The sequence below is a fragment of the Pan paniscus genome, chromosome 1, assembly GCF_029289425.2.
Source record: "Pan paniscus chromosome 1, NHGRI_mPanPan1-v2.0_pri, whole genome shotgun sequence".
Lineage (NCBI taxonomy): Eukaryota > Metazoa > Chordata > Mammalia > Primates > Hominidae > Pan > Pan paniscus.
The window spans coordinates 76,373,870-76,391,352 of NC_073249.2; the positions used below are offsets into that span (position 1 = coordinate 76,373,870).

The following is a 17,483-nucleotide window of genomic DNA, read 5'->3' on the forward strand; positions in this document are numbered from 1 at the left end:
TCCAAACACCTAACACAGGGCCTATCACATATAAGTATTTATTGATCAAATGTTTGTTGAAATGACCAGGCGTGAAGTGATTGCAAAAGAAGAAACTCATTCATTCATTCAACTCAACAAACATTTTCTAGTTACTACTACGGGCTAGGCTTTGGACATTCAAATGAGTTAGAAATACCATAGTTTTCAAGGAATTCATAGTTTAGAAGATAAGGCATATTGATAATACATTATTACGTATGGCATAACAGAGGCTGCACAAGATAAAGTTAAACGCCAAGAAGGGATAATCAATTTTATCCTGGAGAATGGTTAGGAAACCAGAGGAATGCTTTAATTGAGTTTATTTTTAAAGGTTGATTGAAATGTAATATACATGTATAGTAAATGTACAGCTTAATAAAATTTGACAGGTTGAACACACCATGTAAGCCAGGTGCCTAGAAAGATCTCTTATTTTTCTTCCTAGTTACTATCCATCAAAAGTAAGACCTATCTGACTTTAAACAGCATATAGCAGTGATGCCTGCAACTAGTGCCTTGTATAACAGGAATGACACAATATGTAAACTTTTCTGTCTGGCTTCTTTCAACAAACATTATGTCTGTGACATTCATCTATATTATTAGATATGAGTAAAGATCATTCAGTCTCATTGTATGATATTCCATTGTCAGAATATGCATGCATTCATTCCTCCATTTATTTACCTACTGTTTAGTGGACACTTTAAGTCTCTGACTGTTACATATAGTTCTGCTGTGAAATTCTAATACATGTGCTTTAATGAACATATGTATGCATTTTTGTTGAATGTACACCCAGGAGTGCAATCGTTTGTTCTTATGGTATATTAAGCTTTATAGTTACTTCCAAATAGTTTTCCAAAGTGGTTGTACTAACTTATACTCCCAGCAGCAGTCTATGAGGGTTCTGGTTGCTCCACTTCCTTGCAGACAATATTTTTTCTTTTCATTTTAGCAATTCTCATGGCACCATATTGTAGCTTAGCAGACTTTTGAAAGGTGCATTGTATTTTATTAGGCAAATGGGGTGATAGAGCGAGTCCTGGGGAGGATCAAAAAAATAAGAAAGCAGGGAGCCTGTGGGAGTCCTCAGCAGCTCTCCTTGGAGGCACTAGGGGAGAATCTATTTCCTTGTGTTTTTCTAGCTTCAAGAAGCTGCCCAAATTCCTTGGTTCCTGACCCTACATCATTCCAACTTCCTTCCATCATCACGTCCCCTTCTCTGACTCTGACTCTCCTACTTTTCTCTGTAAGGACCATTGTGATTACATTGGGTCCACCTGGCTAATCCAGGATAACCCCCCCCATCTCAAAATCCTTAACTTAATCATGTTTGCAGATTCCTTTATCATGCAACTTACATAGTTACAGGTTCTGGGGATTAGGACATGAACATCTTTTGGAGACTCTTTTTCAGTCTACCATGGTCATGTTGTAGCCTCACCTTATCTATACTATAGTGTGTGTTATTCTTATTTATGTGGGACAGGTGCTAAGCAGAGTGGTGTGACGGAAGAGGCCAGGTGCAGTGGCTCCCGCCTGTAATCCCAGTACTTTTGGAGGCTGAGGCAGGCAGATCACCTGAGGTCGGGAGTTTGAGACCAGCCTGACCCAACATGGAGAAACCCCCTTCTCTACTAAAAATACAAAAATTAGCTAGGTGTGGTGGTGCATGCCTGTAATCCCAGCTACTCGGGAGGCTGAGGCAGGAGAATTGCTTGAACCCAGGAAGTGGAGGTTGCAGTGAGCCGACATTGCACCATTGCGCTCCAGCCTGGGCAACAAGAGCAAAACTCCATCTCAAAAAAAAAAAAGGCTGGTATGGAGTTAGCACAACAGGAACTCCCAGAACTGCTTCAGAGCTGTGAGGCCTTGGACAAATCATTTAAATTCTCCTGGTTCTCACTTTCTAGTTTGTGAAATGAGGTTATTGGTCTAGGCCAAGGAAGGCAAATTCTTGCTGGGCATACTGTCAACCTTCCCTCCCGCACCCATGGCAGAGATTACTACTTGTTCAAGGCTCTTTCTCTTGTGATCTTGTGTCCCAGCCTAATCTTCCAAATAGGCACTACCAGATGGCATGAGATAATACTGAGATGAAATCTACTTTCTGTCCCCAAAAATGATCATCTCTGAGGCCTACATCTTAAGCTATTAAAACAACATAGGCTCCTACAACTCAACTAACCTTATCGTGGATCGTCGAATGGCCAAAGTCAATTGACTTCCTTTCTTTTCTATATATTTTCTTTCCCAAGTTTTCTCTAACCTATTAACTTGGCTAATCAGTATCTTATATATCTTTGCTTCTCCTCTGAAGGGAGCAGTTAGGAACAAAAAGAGAAATAATAGGCCGAATGGGTCCCCAGCTATCTTATCATCAATCAGGTATAAATAAGAGTTGCTTATACAGAAACACTGCTCTGCCACCACACCCATGGCAATGCAGGTACTTATACTTACACCTGTACCTACACTTACATTTTAAAGCCCATGTCATTTTTTTCCCCCACACATTGATTTCTACATAGAACTTGCCTCTTCCTAATATACAGAGAACACAGCAACAAATTATACTGTTGATTGCTAGACTCATGAGCTAGAAAGAACTCTCTCAAAGGCAATTGGCAACCAGGCATGACCAGGCATGTGAAACATCTCTCTGAGAGTGAGTTTGAAACATTAACATTAAAGACATATAGCTTGGATCGTGAAAAAAGCTATGGACAGGATGTGAACTCACTTCTACTGGAAGGAGTATAATGCAAAGAATACTCAGGGGGACTTAAGTTGAGCACAAGAATCAAAGTCAGGTACTAGACCAAAAAACCAGAATAGTCAAATGATCACACTGTCTTGTGATACGTGGTTTCTGGAATGCATTACGAAAAATGAAAGAGCACTTTTCTATTAAGATAACTGTCTCTTATCAGATTCTACCTAGGTTTGCTGTAACCTGATGCTTTCAACTCCATCTGTGGTTTATAAGATTTTCCAAAGAAGAGACAATTTTTCTTCTTATTCTAATACCCCTTCTCATCAAAATGGAATTTTGAGTTACTTCATTTTATAACCACAGGACAGAGAAGATGCCTCTTCTGAGATCTGAGTTCCTCACTGGAAATTCTTGGTAGAGACAAAGATGTCTGGTGTCCTGGAATAGGTTGCCTTCCCTGAAAAGCCAGAGCATCCCTCCCCCACATTAAGTGATTGCCCTCACATAAGCCTGCCTTATTTTTCTCACAAAATGTGTCAATATCTGAAATTATTTTATCAATCTGTTTACCTTGGGAATGGCAACCCTGTAGATGATGAATTGGGGGTGCTGATCTAAGTTGCAGGCTTGTTTTCCTTGGCCAGCATAGTGGTCATAGATCAATTTTGAATTGAATGTCTTTAGACAAGCAGAAACTCTCCTGCTCAACATAATCACCACTCCCTGTATTCTCACCCTTGACTACTTCACACATGTGAGTTCTTTGCATAGCCCAGCAAGGCATTTGAGTATGGGAACTGTGGCTTCCCTGTAGCAGGTCTCCTGCCCTGGAATATAACTGCATGGCAGTGGGACCTCATCTGTACCCCAGCATGCATAATGGAAGGGATTCAACAAGTATGTGTTCACTGGGGTATAAAATGAGAGGTTTTATTTCTGGCTTCTTCTAACTTGTTGTAGGTCAAAGAGGGGGCGTTCTGCACTTTTCATACTTTCACTTTCTCACCTGTGGGAGGTTTGAGTGGTACAATGTACATGGAGCTGAGAGGGAAATGGGTGGAGGCCCTGTTAAATTCTTTTGGAGACAGCCCTCCAGAGTCAGCACTCACTAGACAATGAGAAACTCCCTTCTAGCCAGGCTTTTGCAAAGAACTGAGATGCTTCCTTAGACGGGAACAGAGGTTCACAAGTGTTATTGTTGTACGTCTCCTCTCTGTGAGAAGTGAGATAATGATGAGTCAGCTAGTATGGTGGACAAGATAATGCTCCCCGACCCCGCAAAGATGTCCACATGCAAATCCTCCAAACCTGTGATTTTGTTACCTTATATAGCAAAAGGGACTTTGCAGATGTGATTAAATTAGAGTCCTTCGGATGGGGAGATTATTCTAGATTATCCATCCAGGTTGGCCTAATATCATCACAAGGATCCTTATGAGGGAAAGAGGAAGGCAGGAGAGTCTGAGTCAGAAAGAGTTATGTGATGACAAAAGCAGAGGTAAGAATAATGCCATTGCTGGTGGGGGAGCATGAGCCAAGGGATGTGGGTGGCTGCTAGAAGCTGGAAAAGACTGGGAACAGATTATCTCCCAGAGCCTCCAGCAGGAATACAGCTCCCAACTACGCATAGGTTTTAGCCCAGTGAGACCTGTGTGGGACTTCTGACCTTCAAAACCATTAAGATAATAAACTTGTGCTGATCGAAGGCATTGTTTGTGGTAATTTATTATAGCAGCAATAGGAAGCTAATACAGTGAATCAGTATTTATCGAGCATCATTTGTGAGCCAGGAACTGCATAATGTTCTCAGAATAAAAGATAGATATGGTCTTCAAACGTAATTTTGTAGGGAGGGTAACCTTTTTAAAAAAATTTTAATTTCTATTTTTCCAAAGTTTTTAATTTTTTATTTTTTGCATTTCAGTAACTTATTGAAAGGTATATATCCCTTAGTACTAAAACATAATGGTAGTTGGTTAGTTTACCTCTGCCAACTCAGAATTAACAATGATGTATTCAAAATGTTGAAATTTATCAGCCTTTTGGGAAAACTAAAAAGTTACCCATAAAACAGGATATTGGCCTGAGATTTCCTTTTTTTGTTGTATCTCTGCCAGGTTTTGGTATTAGGATGATGCTGGCCTCATAAAATAAATTAGGGAGGAGTCCCTCCTTTTCAATTTTTTGAAATAGTTCAGTAGGAATGGTACCAGCTCTTCTTTGTACATCTAGTAGAATTCAGCTGTGAATCCATCTTGTCCCAGGCTTTTTTGGGTTGGTAGGCTATTTATTACTGCCTCAATTTCAGAACTCATTATTGGTCTGTTCAGAGATTCAATTTCTTCCTGGTTCAGTTTTGGGAAGGTCTATATGTCCAGGAATTTATCTTTTTCTTCCAGATTTTCTAGTTTATGTGCACAGAGATATTTATAATATTATCTGATGGTTTTTGAATTTCGGTGGGGTCAGTGGTAATATTCCCCTTATTATTTCTGATTGTGCTTATTTGAATCTTCTCTCTTTTCTACTTTATTAGTCTAGCTAGTGGTCTTATTTTATTAATTTTTTTAAAAAACCACCTCCTAGATTTGTTGACCTTTTGAATATTTTTTTTTTGGTGTGTGTGTGTCTCGACCTCCTTCAATTCAGCCCTGATTTTGGTTACTTCTTGTCTTCTTCTAGCTTTGGGATTTGTTTGCTCTTGTTTTTCTAGTTCTTTAGAATTATGGAACATGGACATTTTAATGAATTTCTTATTGCTATGAAGATGATGATCACTTAGAGACAATTACATGAATACAATTAAAACTGATTCCACAGAATGCTTATAAATGCATACATTTTCCTCCAAAGAAACATGTTTTTCACAGATTTAAGTAACAAATGATTTATATAGGATTCTCCAGATTCCAAAATATGTACAGATTTTTTTACTCTACAGAAACTGATGAGCAGTGGTTGAAAAAGAGAGTTGCTTTGTCTAACATGGCTCTTACGAAATTCTGTATCAATACACATTTTTCAGTAACCACACATTTTCCTTTTATTATTAAATGAAATTCTGGACACATCAGCATGCAGGACAAAACCATTCCCATTTCCAAACACTATTTCAAATGAGATCATGAGTGGCTGACAGCATGACTTAATTTTAGCCATACACACATGCACACACACACAGGAGCATGCACACACACAGGCACATGTGTTGCGGGAAGTCAGGGACCCCGAATGGAGGGACCTGCTGAAGCCATGACAGAAGAAAATAAATTGTGAAGACTTCATGGACATTTGTTAGTTCTCCAAATTAGTACTTTTGTAATTTCTTATGCCTGTCTTTACTGCAGTCTCTAAACATAAATCATGAAGATTTCATGGATGTTTATCACTTCCCCAATCAATACTCTTATAATTTCCTATGCCTGTCTTTACTTTAATCTCTTAATCCCATCATCTTTGTAACCTGAGGATGTATGTTGCCTCAGGACCCTGTGATGATTGCGTTGACTGCACAAATTGTTCATAAAGCGTGTGTTTTTGAACAATATGAAATCTGAGCACCTTGAGAAAAGAACAGGATAACAGCGATGTTGAGGGAACAAGGGAGATAACCATTGGGTCTGACTGCCTGTGACCTGGGCAGAACAGAGCCATATTTCTCATATTGCCAAAAATGGGTAAGAGAAATATCGCTGAATTCTTTCCCCAGCAAGGAATATTAACAATTAACAGCCTTGGGAAAAGAATGCATTCCCAGGAGGAGGCCTCTAAAACGGCTGCTCTAGGGGTGTCCGCCTTATGCAGTTATAGATAAGGGATGAAATATGCCCTGGCCTCCTGCAGCACCCCCAGGCTTGGTAGAATTAGGAAATTCCAGCCTGGCAAATTCTAGTCAGATCAGTTCTCTGCTCTTGAACCCTGTTAAGATGTTTATCAATGACAATGCGTGCACAGTGGGACATGGAACTTCATTAGTAATTCTAGTTTCATCCTGACCTTGTGATCTCGCCCTGACCTTCTTCTGCCTTGTGATCTTTTATTGCCCTTGAAGCATGTGATCTCTGTGACCCACACCCTATTCGTACACTCCCTCCCCTTTGAAAATCACTAATAAAAACGTGCTGGTTTTACGGCTCGGGGGCATCATGGAACCTGCCGACATGTGATGTCTCCCCCGGACACCCAGCTTTAAAATTTCTCTCTTTTGTACTCTATCCCTTTATTTGTAAGACTGGCTGACACTTAGGGAAAATAGAAAATAACGTACGTTGAAATATTGGGGCTGATTCCCCCGATCCACTTGCAAACACGTGCACCATCTCCAGTCTTCTCTATGACTTTTGACTAACATGGTCACAGCAGCAGTTAATGAGATCACGTTAGAAGACGACACACAAGTTAACAGTAAGGTGTCCCCGCTCCTGAGAACTCTGCCTGAGCACTGGCAGGGCTGCATCCCCGTGGATGTGAGTGAGGAACCCAGTGTCTGAGGTCTTTCTGGTTTACCAGAGAAAGTGAGCAGCTGTAGCAATGACAGTCACCAGTGTGCCTAAAACTCAATGGCCACCATGAGTATATATATTTTTTCTTCATTTCAAATTTTAATCAAAACTTGTATATAAGATTACTTTATTCCTGCATCTCCTCAATTTTTTCTTCCTTGTATTTGCCCTTTTCCTTTCCTACTTGGTGAGATTTGGCTTTCTGTTCAGGGATCTTTTTGCGGTCTTTGTCCAGTTTTAGCCTAGTGATAACCGCCTTGCTGGGGTGAATGCCTACATGGACAGTTGTGCCATTGGCCTTTTCCTGCTGCACCCATTCAATGTAGATGACATATTTCTTCCTGTAAACCTGGACTACTGTACCAATTTGCTGACCTTTATAGTGTCCTCGTACAACCTGAACTTCATTATCCTTTCGGTTAGGCATGGATTGAACATTGATATGGGCATTTAGTGCTATAAACTTCCCTCTTAACACGGCCTTAGCTGTGTCCCAGAGATTATGGTACATTGTATCTTTGTTCTCATTAGTTTCAAAGAACTTCTTGCCAAATTAAAAAATTTTGAAGCTTTAAAAAAATCTAGACCAAAGTGGGAGCAGCCAAAATGAAGTTCAATCCCTTTTTGACTTCTGACCAAAGCAACAACTGCAAAAGACATTTCAGTGCACCTTCCCACATTCACAGGAAGATTTACCTTGAGGGTAAATGTTAAGTAAATAGATGTGTGAGAAATGTTGTGAAAGAGTAATTCAGGGTGCTATGGGACCATAACACAAAGAGAAACATAGCCTAGATTGGCATGATTGGATAGAGATGCTTAGGTTGAGATCTAAATGATGGGTAGCAATTGGCTAAGAGAAGAGACCAGCTAAGAATGTTCCAGACAGAGGGAACAGAATGGGTGAAGGCCCAAAGTGAACATGATATGTTCATGGAGAAAGAAAATTCAGTGTAACTGGCAGGTTCAGGATGTGAGGAGAGAGATAGGTGAGGCTGGAGAGGTAGGCAGGTCCAGGTAATATAAGGCTTTGATGATCACATTAAGCTCATGCTAAGATTTTGGACTTATTATTAGTATTTTTTAGCCATAGAAAATGCTCAGAGTGTGTACTTTTCCTATGGGCTGCTGGGTGACAGAACTGGATTTTCTTTCTAGTCTTTAGATAGACAGAGAGTCATTTTGGCAAGGGCTTTTGGAGCTTATCCATACCCTCATCTTCTCTCCTCTTACAGGAATAGGAGACAGTTTCACTTCCCTGTCCCTTTGCAGGTAGCTGGGGCCAGGTGACTACATCTGGCCAAGGGGTCATTAGTAGAAGTAACGTGTGTTATTTTGAGGTTGACTCATTGAATTGCCAGTGTGAGAACTCCAGCATTCTTTTGGCCTGTTGTGTCAGCCTCTGAGGCTGCATATTTTAGATGTTGCATCTAGAGGTTGGTGGAGGCACCAAGAATCTGGATTGCAGAGAGCTGCTACATGGAAGAGTTGCTCCAAGGTCTCCTAGGCCCACAGCAAACTTTGAGTTAGCCTTTGTTCTGTTAAGCTCTTACTATTTTGGTGGTGTTCCTGCGTAGCTTGGCTTTTTTTCTGATTAATTCAGTCATCTAATACAGTAGCTTCTTATCATCAGAATGAAACTGGGGAATAGTTTAAACATAGAGAATGTTGGACACCCACTTGCCTTGTTCTGATATAGGCCTCAGGTAGAGCCAGGGGACTTATTGATATGTTTTATGTGGAGGAAGTACTGATTCTACCAGTCTGTCTTAGCCAGGATTACAATAACAGGGCATGTGAGTTGAATTGTGCTGGCCTGCCCTGGGTACATCATATGTTACTTAAAAAACCCATTTTAATAATGCCAGTTGTTGTCTCTGGGATCCTAAGACATTCTTTGAGAAAACAGTATATTTTAGGAATGTCAGCAAAACCAAGCTTCAATAAAGCACTTTTGTTTTATGTAGCCTTCACATAGAGGAACTTGATGCAGGGATGGAAGTATTTTTAATTAAGAGAGGAGCTACATGATTTATAGTGTGATGGGTCTGATCTACACTGTTCATTTATAACTCAGGTAAATATATACCATTTATTTTCTACAATAAATATATTTTATGCTATACAATGTTCTACTTGCTTCTGTTTTGAAGATTACATTCAACCTAGTTTACACAGGAACTTTTTATTCAATGTTGAATGAATATCCTAGGAAGGAGTTGAGAGCTCTTGAAAAGGTTGGTAAGTGATTTGCTTTTTCTTAGCAAATATACCAATAGGTATAACTGGTTTAAACTTAGATCCTTTTATACATGTGTATAATTTTGTTTTAAATTAAAAATCTATAAAGAGTTTTTGGCCATTGGTCATTCTCTGAGTTTCTTATGCTCCTGAGGATCCCGGAATATAAATATTTCTCCCAGACTTTCTCTTATCTTACTGAGCATCCTACAGCTTAAAAGAATTGAAGTACTTGTGTATTCTTATTCCCAAGATTTATATAGAGTCTTTTGAGTTTAACCAAGGCATTGCCACACTGTCATGGGAAAAGTGAAACTGGGGAAATCAGTGAAGGCCACTTTGTTGGTTAGAGACAGAACTAATACTGCAGCCTGTCTACCTTACAGGTTATTGTAGAGCTGAAGTGCATTACTTCAGAAAAGATGATAATATATAGTATACTTATACTATATTTATAACAGAGTTCAAAAAGTTCATCGAATACATTTAGGACTTCAATGGATTTCTGATGCAATATGGGGCAGAGTTCTGTTTTAAAACACTAAACAAAAACAAGCAAGGGGGCTGGGCGTGGTGGCTCACGCCTGTAATCCCAGCACTTTGGGAGGCCAAGGCGGGCGGATCATGAGGTCAGGAGATGGAGACCATCCTGGCTAACGTGGTGAAACCCCGTCTCTACTAAAAATACAGAAAATTAGCCGGGCGTGGCAGCGGGCGCCTGTAGTCCCAGCAGCTCGGGAGGCTGAGACACGAGAATGGCGTGAACCCAGGAGGCGGAGCTTGCAGTGAGCCATGATCGCACCACTGCACTCCAGCCTGGGAGAGAGAGGGAGACTCCGTCTAAAAAAAAAAAAATAATAATAATAAAAACAAGCAAGGAAGCAAGGGAAACTTAAAGTGAAGATGTGGAGATTTTTCACTGCTCACCATTGTTCAGACCTGTGTTGGGGAGACTACTTTCTCAGTTAAGATAGGCTAGGTTGTGGTACAATAACAAACAATTCTAAAATCTCAGTGGCTTAATACAACACAGGTTTATTTATCACTCACTGTATATGTCCTAGTTTTGCCTGGTCCTATGGTTACATTGCCCATTTCATCCAAATTTTTTATATTCATTGGTTGTTCATAGTATCTTCTTATGATGTTAATATTTGCAAGATTTGTGGTGGTCTTTTTCATGCATGATACTAATAATTTGTGCCTTTTCTTTTTTTCTTGATCATTCTTGCTAGGGGTTTATACACTTTATTAGCTTTTTCAGAGGACTAGCTTTTGGCTTTGTTGGTTTTCTTTCTATTGAATGTTTATTTTGCATTTTGTTGATTTTTGTTCTTATCATTATTTTATTTCTTATGTTTGATTTGGGTTTAATGTGCTTTTGTTTTTCAAGCTTTTTGAGATGGGTACTGTATTAGTTTGTTTTCACACTACTGATAAAGACATACCTGAGATTGGGCAATTTACAAAAGAAAGAAGTTTAATGGACTCACAGCTCCCCGTGGCTGAGGAGGCCTCACAATCATGGTGGAAGGTAAAAGGCATGCCTCACATGGTGGCAGACAAGAGGAGAGAGTGAGAATCAAGTGAAAGGGGTTTCCCTTATAAAACGATCAGATCTCATGAGACTTTTATTCACTACCACGAGAACAGTATGGGGGAAACTGCCCCCATAATTCAATTATCTCCCACTTGGTCCCTCCCACAACATGAGGGAATTATGGGAGCTATAATTCAAGATGAGATTTGGGTGGGGACACAGCCAAACCATATTAGGTACTTAGATTATTGATCTTCTTTGTCCTTTTCTACATATTTCAAGCTCTGCTTTCTTCTAAGTTCTGCTTTACCTGCATTCCATGAATTGGAAAATCACTGCCTTAGACTCACTCCCAAGTTACACCTTAGGCCAGTGATTCTCAACTAGGAGTGATTTTGTCCCCTTCCCCTGCCAGGAACATTTGGCAATATCTGGAGGCATTTTTGGTTGTCACACTTGAAAGAAGGGAGCTACTGGCATCTAGTGAGTAGAGGCTAGGTGTGCTGCCCTAAATTCTATAATGCACAGGACAGCTCTTTACAAAAAAGAATTATGTGGCCCCAAATGTCAATGTTGCTGAGGCTGAGAAGCCTTGTGGGCTAGACCTACATTGCCAGTAGTTGTACACCCCCTTGCCATAGTGCCCTCCACATGACTTGTTCCTCGTTCTTTCAAATTCCAGAGATGCTGTCCCTGATAACCCTGTACACATAACTCTGCATAAAATAAAATGATTTCTTTCTGCCTGCCTTCTTCCAATAGAATAGAAGCTTTGTGAATGCAAGGTTTTGTCTATTTCATTTACTTTCCTTTCCTAGTATGTAGAACAATGTTGAATGAGTTAATACTTACTGCATGATTGAGTGCATTGTTGCATGGGAAAGACTGTCTCATTCCCAGTGTGTGGCACTGAAAATATAGTGGTAAATAAGGCAGAGGTAGTGTAAGGGTAAATACAAAAAGAAAAAGTTTTCCCTGGTGCCAGAAGGGAAAGAGACTCCCTCACCACTTTCCTTAGAACATTTACTTTAAATAAAAATTATATTTATGAGTTCTCTCTCTGATTCTTTGAGATATCCATAAGAATTTTTAAAAGCTAAATAAGATGTCTGCCAATTTTACAACCCAAGGATCTTTTCCTCAAGGACTTGGGAGCTATCTCATTGAAATGGAATCATTCAAGGAGATAGTGCCCCTGTCTCCCAGACTCTGGGAGAGGGTAGGAACCTAACTTCAGTAGTGGCCCTGACTCCAAGTTACTAACCTACTTCCAGTCACAAGTATGCAAAAAACTTATTTTTCCTCTGGATAAAGTCAATTAGCAAATATCGTGGCTGCACCAATTATCAGGTGGATTTAGGAGGAACTATGTATAACAAATGTTGCCGTCAAGTCCTCTTACTTGAATACTAGTTATTGTTTATCTTGAGTACATGTGTGGAATGGATTCCATCTGCTTGGCTGTATAAATGGATGAGATTTCTTTCGGTTTTTGCAATTTCTTTAGTTTACCTGTGATGCACAACACATTCTGGTTTAATGATTATTCAATAATATAATGGCTTTCTTTTTCTTCTACTTTTGTGGAGAGGTTTTTCTGGGTGGGCAGGAGATTATATTACATTTCCCCAAGAGTAGTTATTGCCATACCAGGAAGGTGGGTTAATAATTTAAAAGATGCTCCACTGCATCCTTTCTTTTGAAAACTAACACCCTCCTTATGTTTTCTTTATCTCTCCCTTGGTAGCTGTTTTTGGAGCATCTGTACTGCTGAATCTTAGGGAGACTCTCATTTTCATCACTTTCTTCCCCCTCCACATCATCCAGGAATGCTTTCACATGGTATGTAAAGTGCTATGTAACTTCAGCTTCCAGGTAGGGAACATGCAACAATTAATACATGGATGGACTCTCCTTTTGGTCCTTCAGTGGGTTTATTTTAGACCTCTCCTTTATGGGAGTGGGTACAGAATTCAGAGGGATTTAAAAATTTTTTTCAGCTATGTGGTCCTCACTGGTTGGTACTGTGGTCTAACATTCCACATTGGGGTATGCAGGTATTTTCCCTACAACTCGCTCTGATCTGAAGACTTGTGTCTCTTTTCTGGATAGCATATGTATTTCTGATGATGTTCAAGCAACTGTTTTACTGAAGAGCTTGCTTAAGTGTCCTAAAGCAGTGCAGAGTTGAGGGTGGGGATGAGCGAATCATCAGTGGTGACTTTGAGCTAACTCCCTCACAGTGGATGGGGAGAGGTGGATCAGGCTTCATTTTAGGTCCTCAGGAAGGTGAGCCACATACATAAATTTCTTCTAGTCCCACCCACCCATTCCCTCTCATCAGCCCTCTCGTTAAATCCTCCCTACCCAAAGTCCCTGGCCCTGCCCTCAGGGTCACTCTTGCCTTTCCTTAGGGGTAATGACAGGCTCAGACCATTCCTAGGACTTACCACTCTGCTGCCTCAGGTACCAGTGGGATCGCACCGAGTCTTCCTCCATCTGGTGGCCCACTGACTCCCTTTGTCAGGGGTGCCCCGGGAATGGTAGTCACTTTCACTTCAGTTGGGTCTCTCTCTGTTGATGACTGAGACTCTCTCCTTAACCAAACTTCAGTTATGCTTCTCCAAGTCCTCTTTTTGATTAGGCCTCACTCTTGGGCTCTGTCCTTGGTCCATTTAGTCCATCTTTCAAGAATGCTGCTGGGTTTAGTGAACATTCTTTACCCTTGCTATCTGATCAGATTCCTCATTCCCCAACCTCAATGTCTGATCATCCTGGCCTGCCTTCAGCAAGTCTTATCAAATCAGTTTAGCCAGAATCCTATTTATCTTTGAGGATTTTCTGTTAATAATTTTCTATCTACTGACCCCCAGCCTGATTTTTGGCTGTAAATCTCCACTCATTGTTGTCTTCAGAATTGAGCCAAGGTCTGTCTATACTGAGGTCTCTCTTTCTCTATTGCAATGGTTACAGAATAAAATTAACTTCCCGGTTTTCTTTGGCATTGGCAATGCCAAAGCCAGTTTTTCTCTTAAAACACTTGATGGCAAACACACTTTTCCACTGGACTAATTAATGTTTTCCAGAAAACTTCTTCGTCTGTCCTGTGTGAGGTGTGTGTATTATTTCTCTTATTCTTTGACCCTATTCCTTGTGAAACAGCAAAAAGACAAAAATCTTGGTTTTGCTATGCTATAGGCACATTTTCCTCTGTTCTTTTATTACAAAGGGCCTCTGCATTAATTGGAGATTACCTCTGCCTAGTTTTTCGATCTACATTCAAATAGTATGTTTACTTCTGATCCCCCAAATTCTCCTGTGGCAGATATGATTGAAATTTCAGTAATACCACTATGTAAATATTCAGTATTGAAACATAGACTTGCAGATATAACAGGGAAGAACTGTTTCAATGAGAGAGGTTGCATGAACTCTTTGAGGAGAGATCTTTACTTCTATAGATGACTTTGCCAATGATTCAATGGAAATACTTCAGTGATTGTAGAGTCCTGTCTAATTGAACATTGGAAGTTTGTATAAAACTTCTAAAATTATTTTTATGCTGAATATAAAAAGTAATTTGGTATCTGCTTTATTCCCTCTTGTCCTCTCGTAATGAACTTGGTCTCCAGATATTAAAGTTGGAGGTGTTTTCTTAGGGTTATTAAAATGTCAGTACAGACTAAAATATGGAAGACACTAAATGTAAGCCTGATACTGAATGTATGTCTGAAAGTGAGACTGATGCAAATTTTGAATCCCTGGGATTTATGGTGCAATCTTGCCACTTGCTGAACTTTGGACCAAGGGAGAAGGAAGCCAAATGATATTGCTAAAGCTCCTAGTATTCTAAGGTACCGTGTTAGTTGTTTACCCATATGTCATCCCTTTACATTTTATTACCAACCATACAAAGTATGTTTTATTGTCTCATTGTTTGCAAATGAGGAGAGCCAAACTTAGAGAGTTTAAACGGTTTCTCAAGGTCTCCTATATTCAGGTGCAGAGTTGGAATTGAAGATTCTTGACTTTAAAGCTCTTACACTTTCCCCCATGCCATACTGCCAACTTCAAGAGTCAAAAATTCTGCAGGTGCTATTTACTGCTGTACAATAGTGCGCTGCAATGTTACATCAGCACAGAAGGATTGTGGCCTTGCTTTGTGTGGTCTCGTGCTGGTATTCTATATTCCTTTGATGGGAGAGATCATGACTTATTTAGCTTTGCCTTACCAGCACTTAGCACAGGGAGTGAAATTTAGGAAAAACTCAATAAAGGGCTGTTAAAATGGATGAAGAAATCAGACATGACCATCCTAAGCCTTTTAATTCCTAGAACCTGTAGGATCATTTAAAGTTCTTTTTCTCCTTGTCCACTTTAATATTCATAAAGTTGCCAGATATTGTCATTTTACTTCAATAATGTCTCTAACACCTGTCTGTTCCTTTTTATTTCCATTGTCAGTACTTCTTTTCCAGTTAGCTTCAGCTAGTGTCTTCACTACTTTCATTCACTTTCCATTTCATTCCATCTTATCTATCCATTCATTCATTTATCCATGCATCCACCCATCCATCCATCCATCCATCCATCCATCCATCCTTTTATTCCTTCAACAAACATTTTGTGAGCACTTATTAAGTACCTGTAAAACATGTTATCAGAATACAGTGTGTAAGTTCCTTAAGAAAAGATTGTTTAGAATGCCATGAGAGTATGAAAAAGGGTTACTCTTATCCAATTTGGGGAGGGATATTCAGAGAAGGCTTCTTGGAAGAAGTATAATCTGAGCCAGATCTTGAAGAATCAGTTGAGTTAGGAAGGCAAAGGGGATAGAGAAGGGAAAAATAATACCCCTAGTGTCTCTCCCTTGCTGCATCACCATATCCTTTCCCATTTCTATTTTTCTCCATGTTCCTTGAATGCGCATTGGGCTGTCTCCTGCCTCAGAGTCTTTGCGCTTGTTTTCCCCTCTGCTTATAATGGTTTCGCAGATATCTGCATGGCAAACTCTTTCATTTCCTTCAGGACTTGCATGTCACCTTTTGAGAAATGGCTTGTCCAACTATCCTATTTGTAGTTGCAATGACTCCCTTCCCTGACAGAAATCCCCATCTCCTGCTTTTGCCTAGCAAATATCATCTTCTATCATACTATATATTTGTTTATTTCATTTACTCCCCTATTTTTGATTACTGCTGTCTTCACTACCTACATGAGTGCTGGCACATAGAAATTTCAGTAGTTATTGATCATATGAATGAATGAAAGATTGGGAGATAGGAATGCAAAGGCAAGGATGTGAGAAATTTTAAGGAAATGTAAAACTAATTTGGTCTGATTCCTTCTGAGATCCCTTATTGCACCACCACAGAGCATTGTGTCACCTTCTTCCTTAGACTCTTGCTGAGTGCTGACTCTACTAAGGGGAAAGAAGCATGTTTTGTTGATGGTGGTAATGACTAACTTTCCTTCTCCCTTCTAGATAATGTTGCTTTGTGCCTTCACCACTACCAAACGATCACTTCTAGATTTCTCAGAAGGGCTTTTCTCTTTGGCCAAGACACAAGGCTCTTCTGCAGAGCTATGGACTTCCTGGTTCCCGTTTATCATCACATTATAGACATTAGGAGTGGAGGAGAGGAAAGTTGGAATTTTTGGTTAATGGCTTCAGCTTCCTTAGTGTGTAGGAGGTTAGGTCATCTGTTAAGAGGGAGGAGGGAGGATGAAATTTGGAACCTTTACTGACGGGATTAGGACAGGCAGTTGATAAGAGAAAAGAGAGGTGTTGAACAGAATAAAGTGTTTGAGAAATGGATAATATGTCCATAAGATGGTTGTATTTTTTTTTGCATAATGCATCATTCGTGTTGTGGTTTTGTCAAAAAGGAAGAATGAAAATTTATTTCCACTGTTGGGAAAATAATAAGCAAGATGTAATAACACGCTGTGATTTGCTTATGGAGAATCCTTGTTATCCTCAAATTATGTGAGCTGCTTCACCTGGGAACATCCACTGGGCAGGCTAATCATCAACATATATAAAATAATCAGACATCCAGCAGGTATATGGGGAAGGGGTAGCCCTATAGGAACACTGGGCCTTCCAGAGGCAGATTTCATGGTTATTTCCTAGTCCCAGAGAGATTAACGATTAACCCTGAGGCTATGATTTACCAAGGATTCCTTGTGGGATCTGTGCCTATTACTGGTCAAAGCCTCTTGGAGGGACATCCAAGCTCATAAGATCATACAAGTCCCCTCCCCCCTTGCAGTAGGAGAGGCTGTTGGCAACCAAATGCCCTTGCTCTTACCTTTATCAGATCACCCTAAAGTTAGCAGAAAGTCCAACACTGTGCTATGACCATACCCTAGAGAAGCAGGATAGAAACAGAAGGAATCAAATAAGGAGAGGAGCAGGAATCTAGAGGGTACTTGGAGCCATTGAGACTTCCAG

General features: G+C 40.0%; 1 protein-coding gene across 5 annotated transcripts in view; it reads left to right on the plus strand.

Annotated features, from left to right (window-relative positions):
- The window catches only part of TNFSF4 (TNF superfamily member 4), a 304,021-nt gene that overhangs the window by 118,437 nt on the left and 168,101 nt on the right, over positions 1–17,483 (plus strand). Inside the window, exon 1 of one of the 5 annotated variants that reach the window (XM_055111496.2) lies at positions 12,779–12,868. The exons of the other annotated variants lie outside the window; for them this stretch is intronic. Within the exon in view, the coding sequence (XP_054967471.1) occupies positions 12,866–12,868 (3 nt within the window). The 5' untranslated portion in view covers positions 12,779–12,865. Of the gene's footprint in view, positions 1–12,778; positions 12,869–17,483 lie in introns of those variants that run through there. 5 annotated transcript variants of the gene reach the window in all.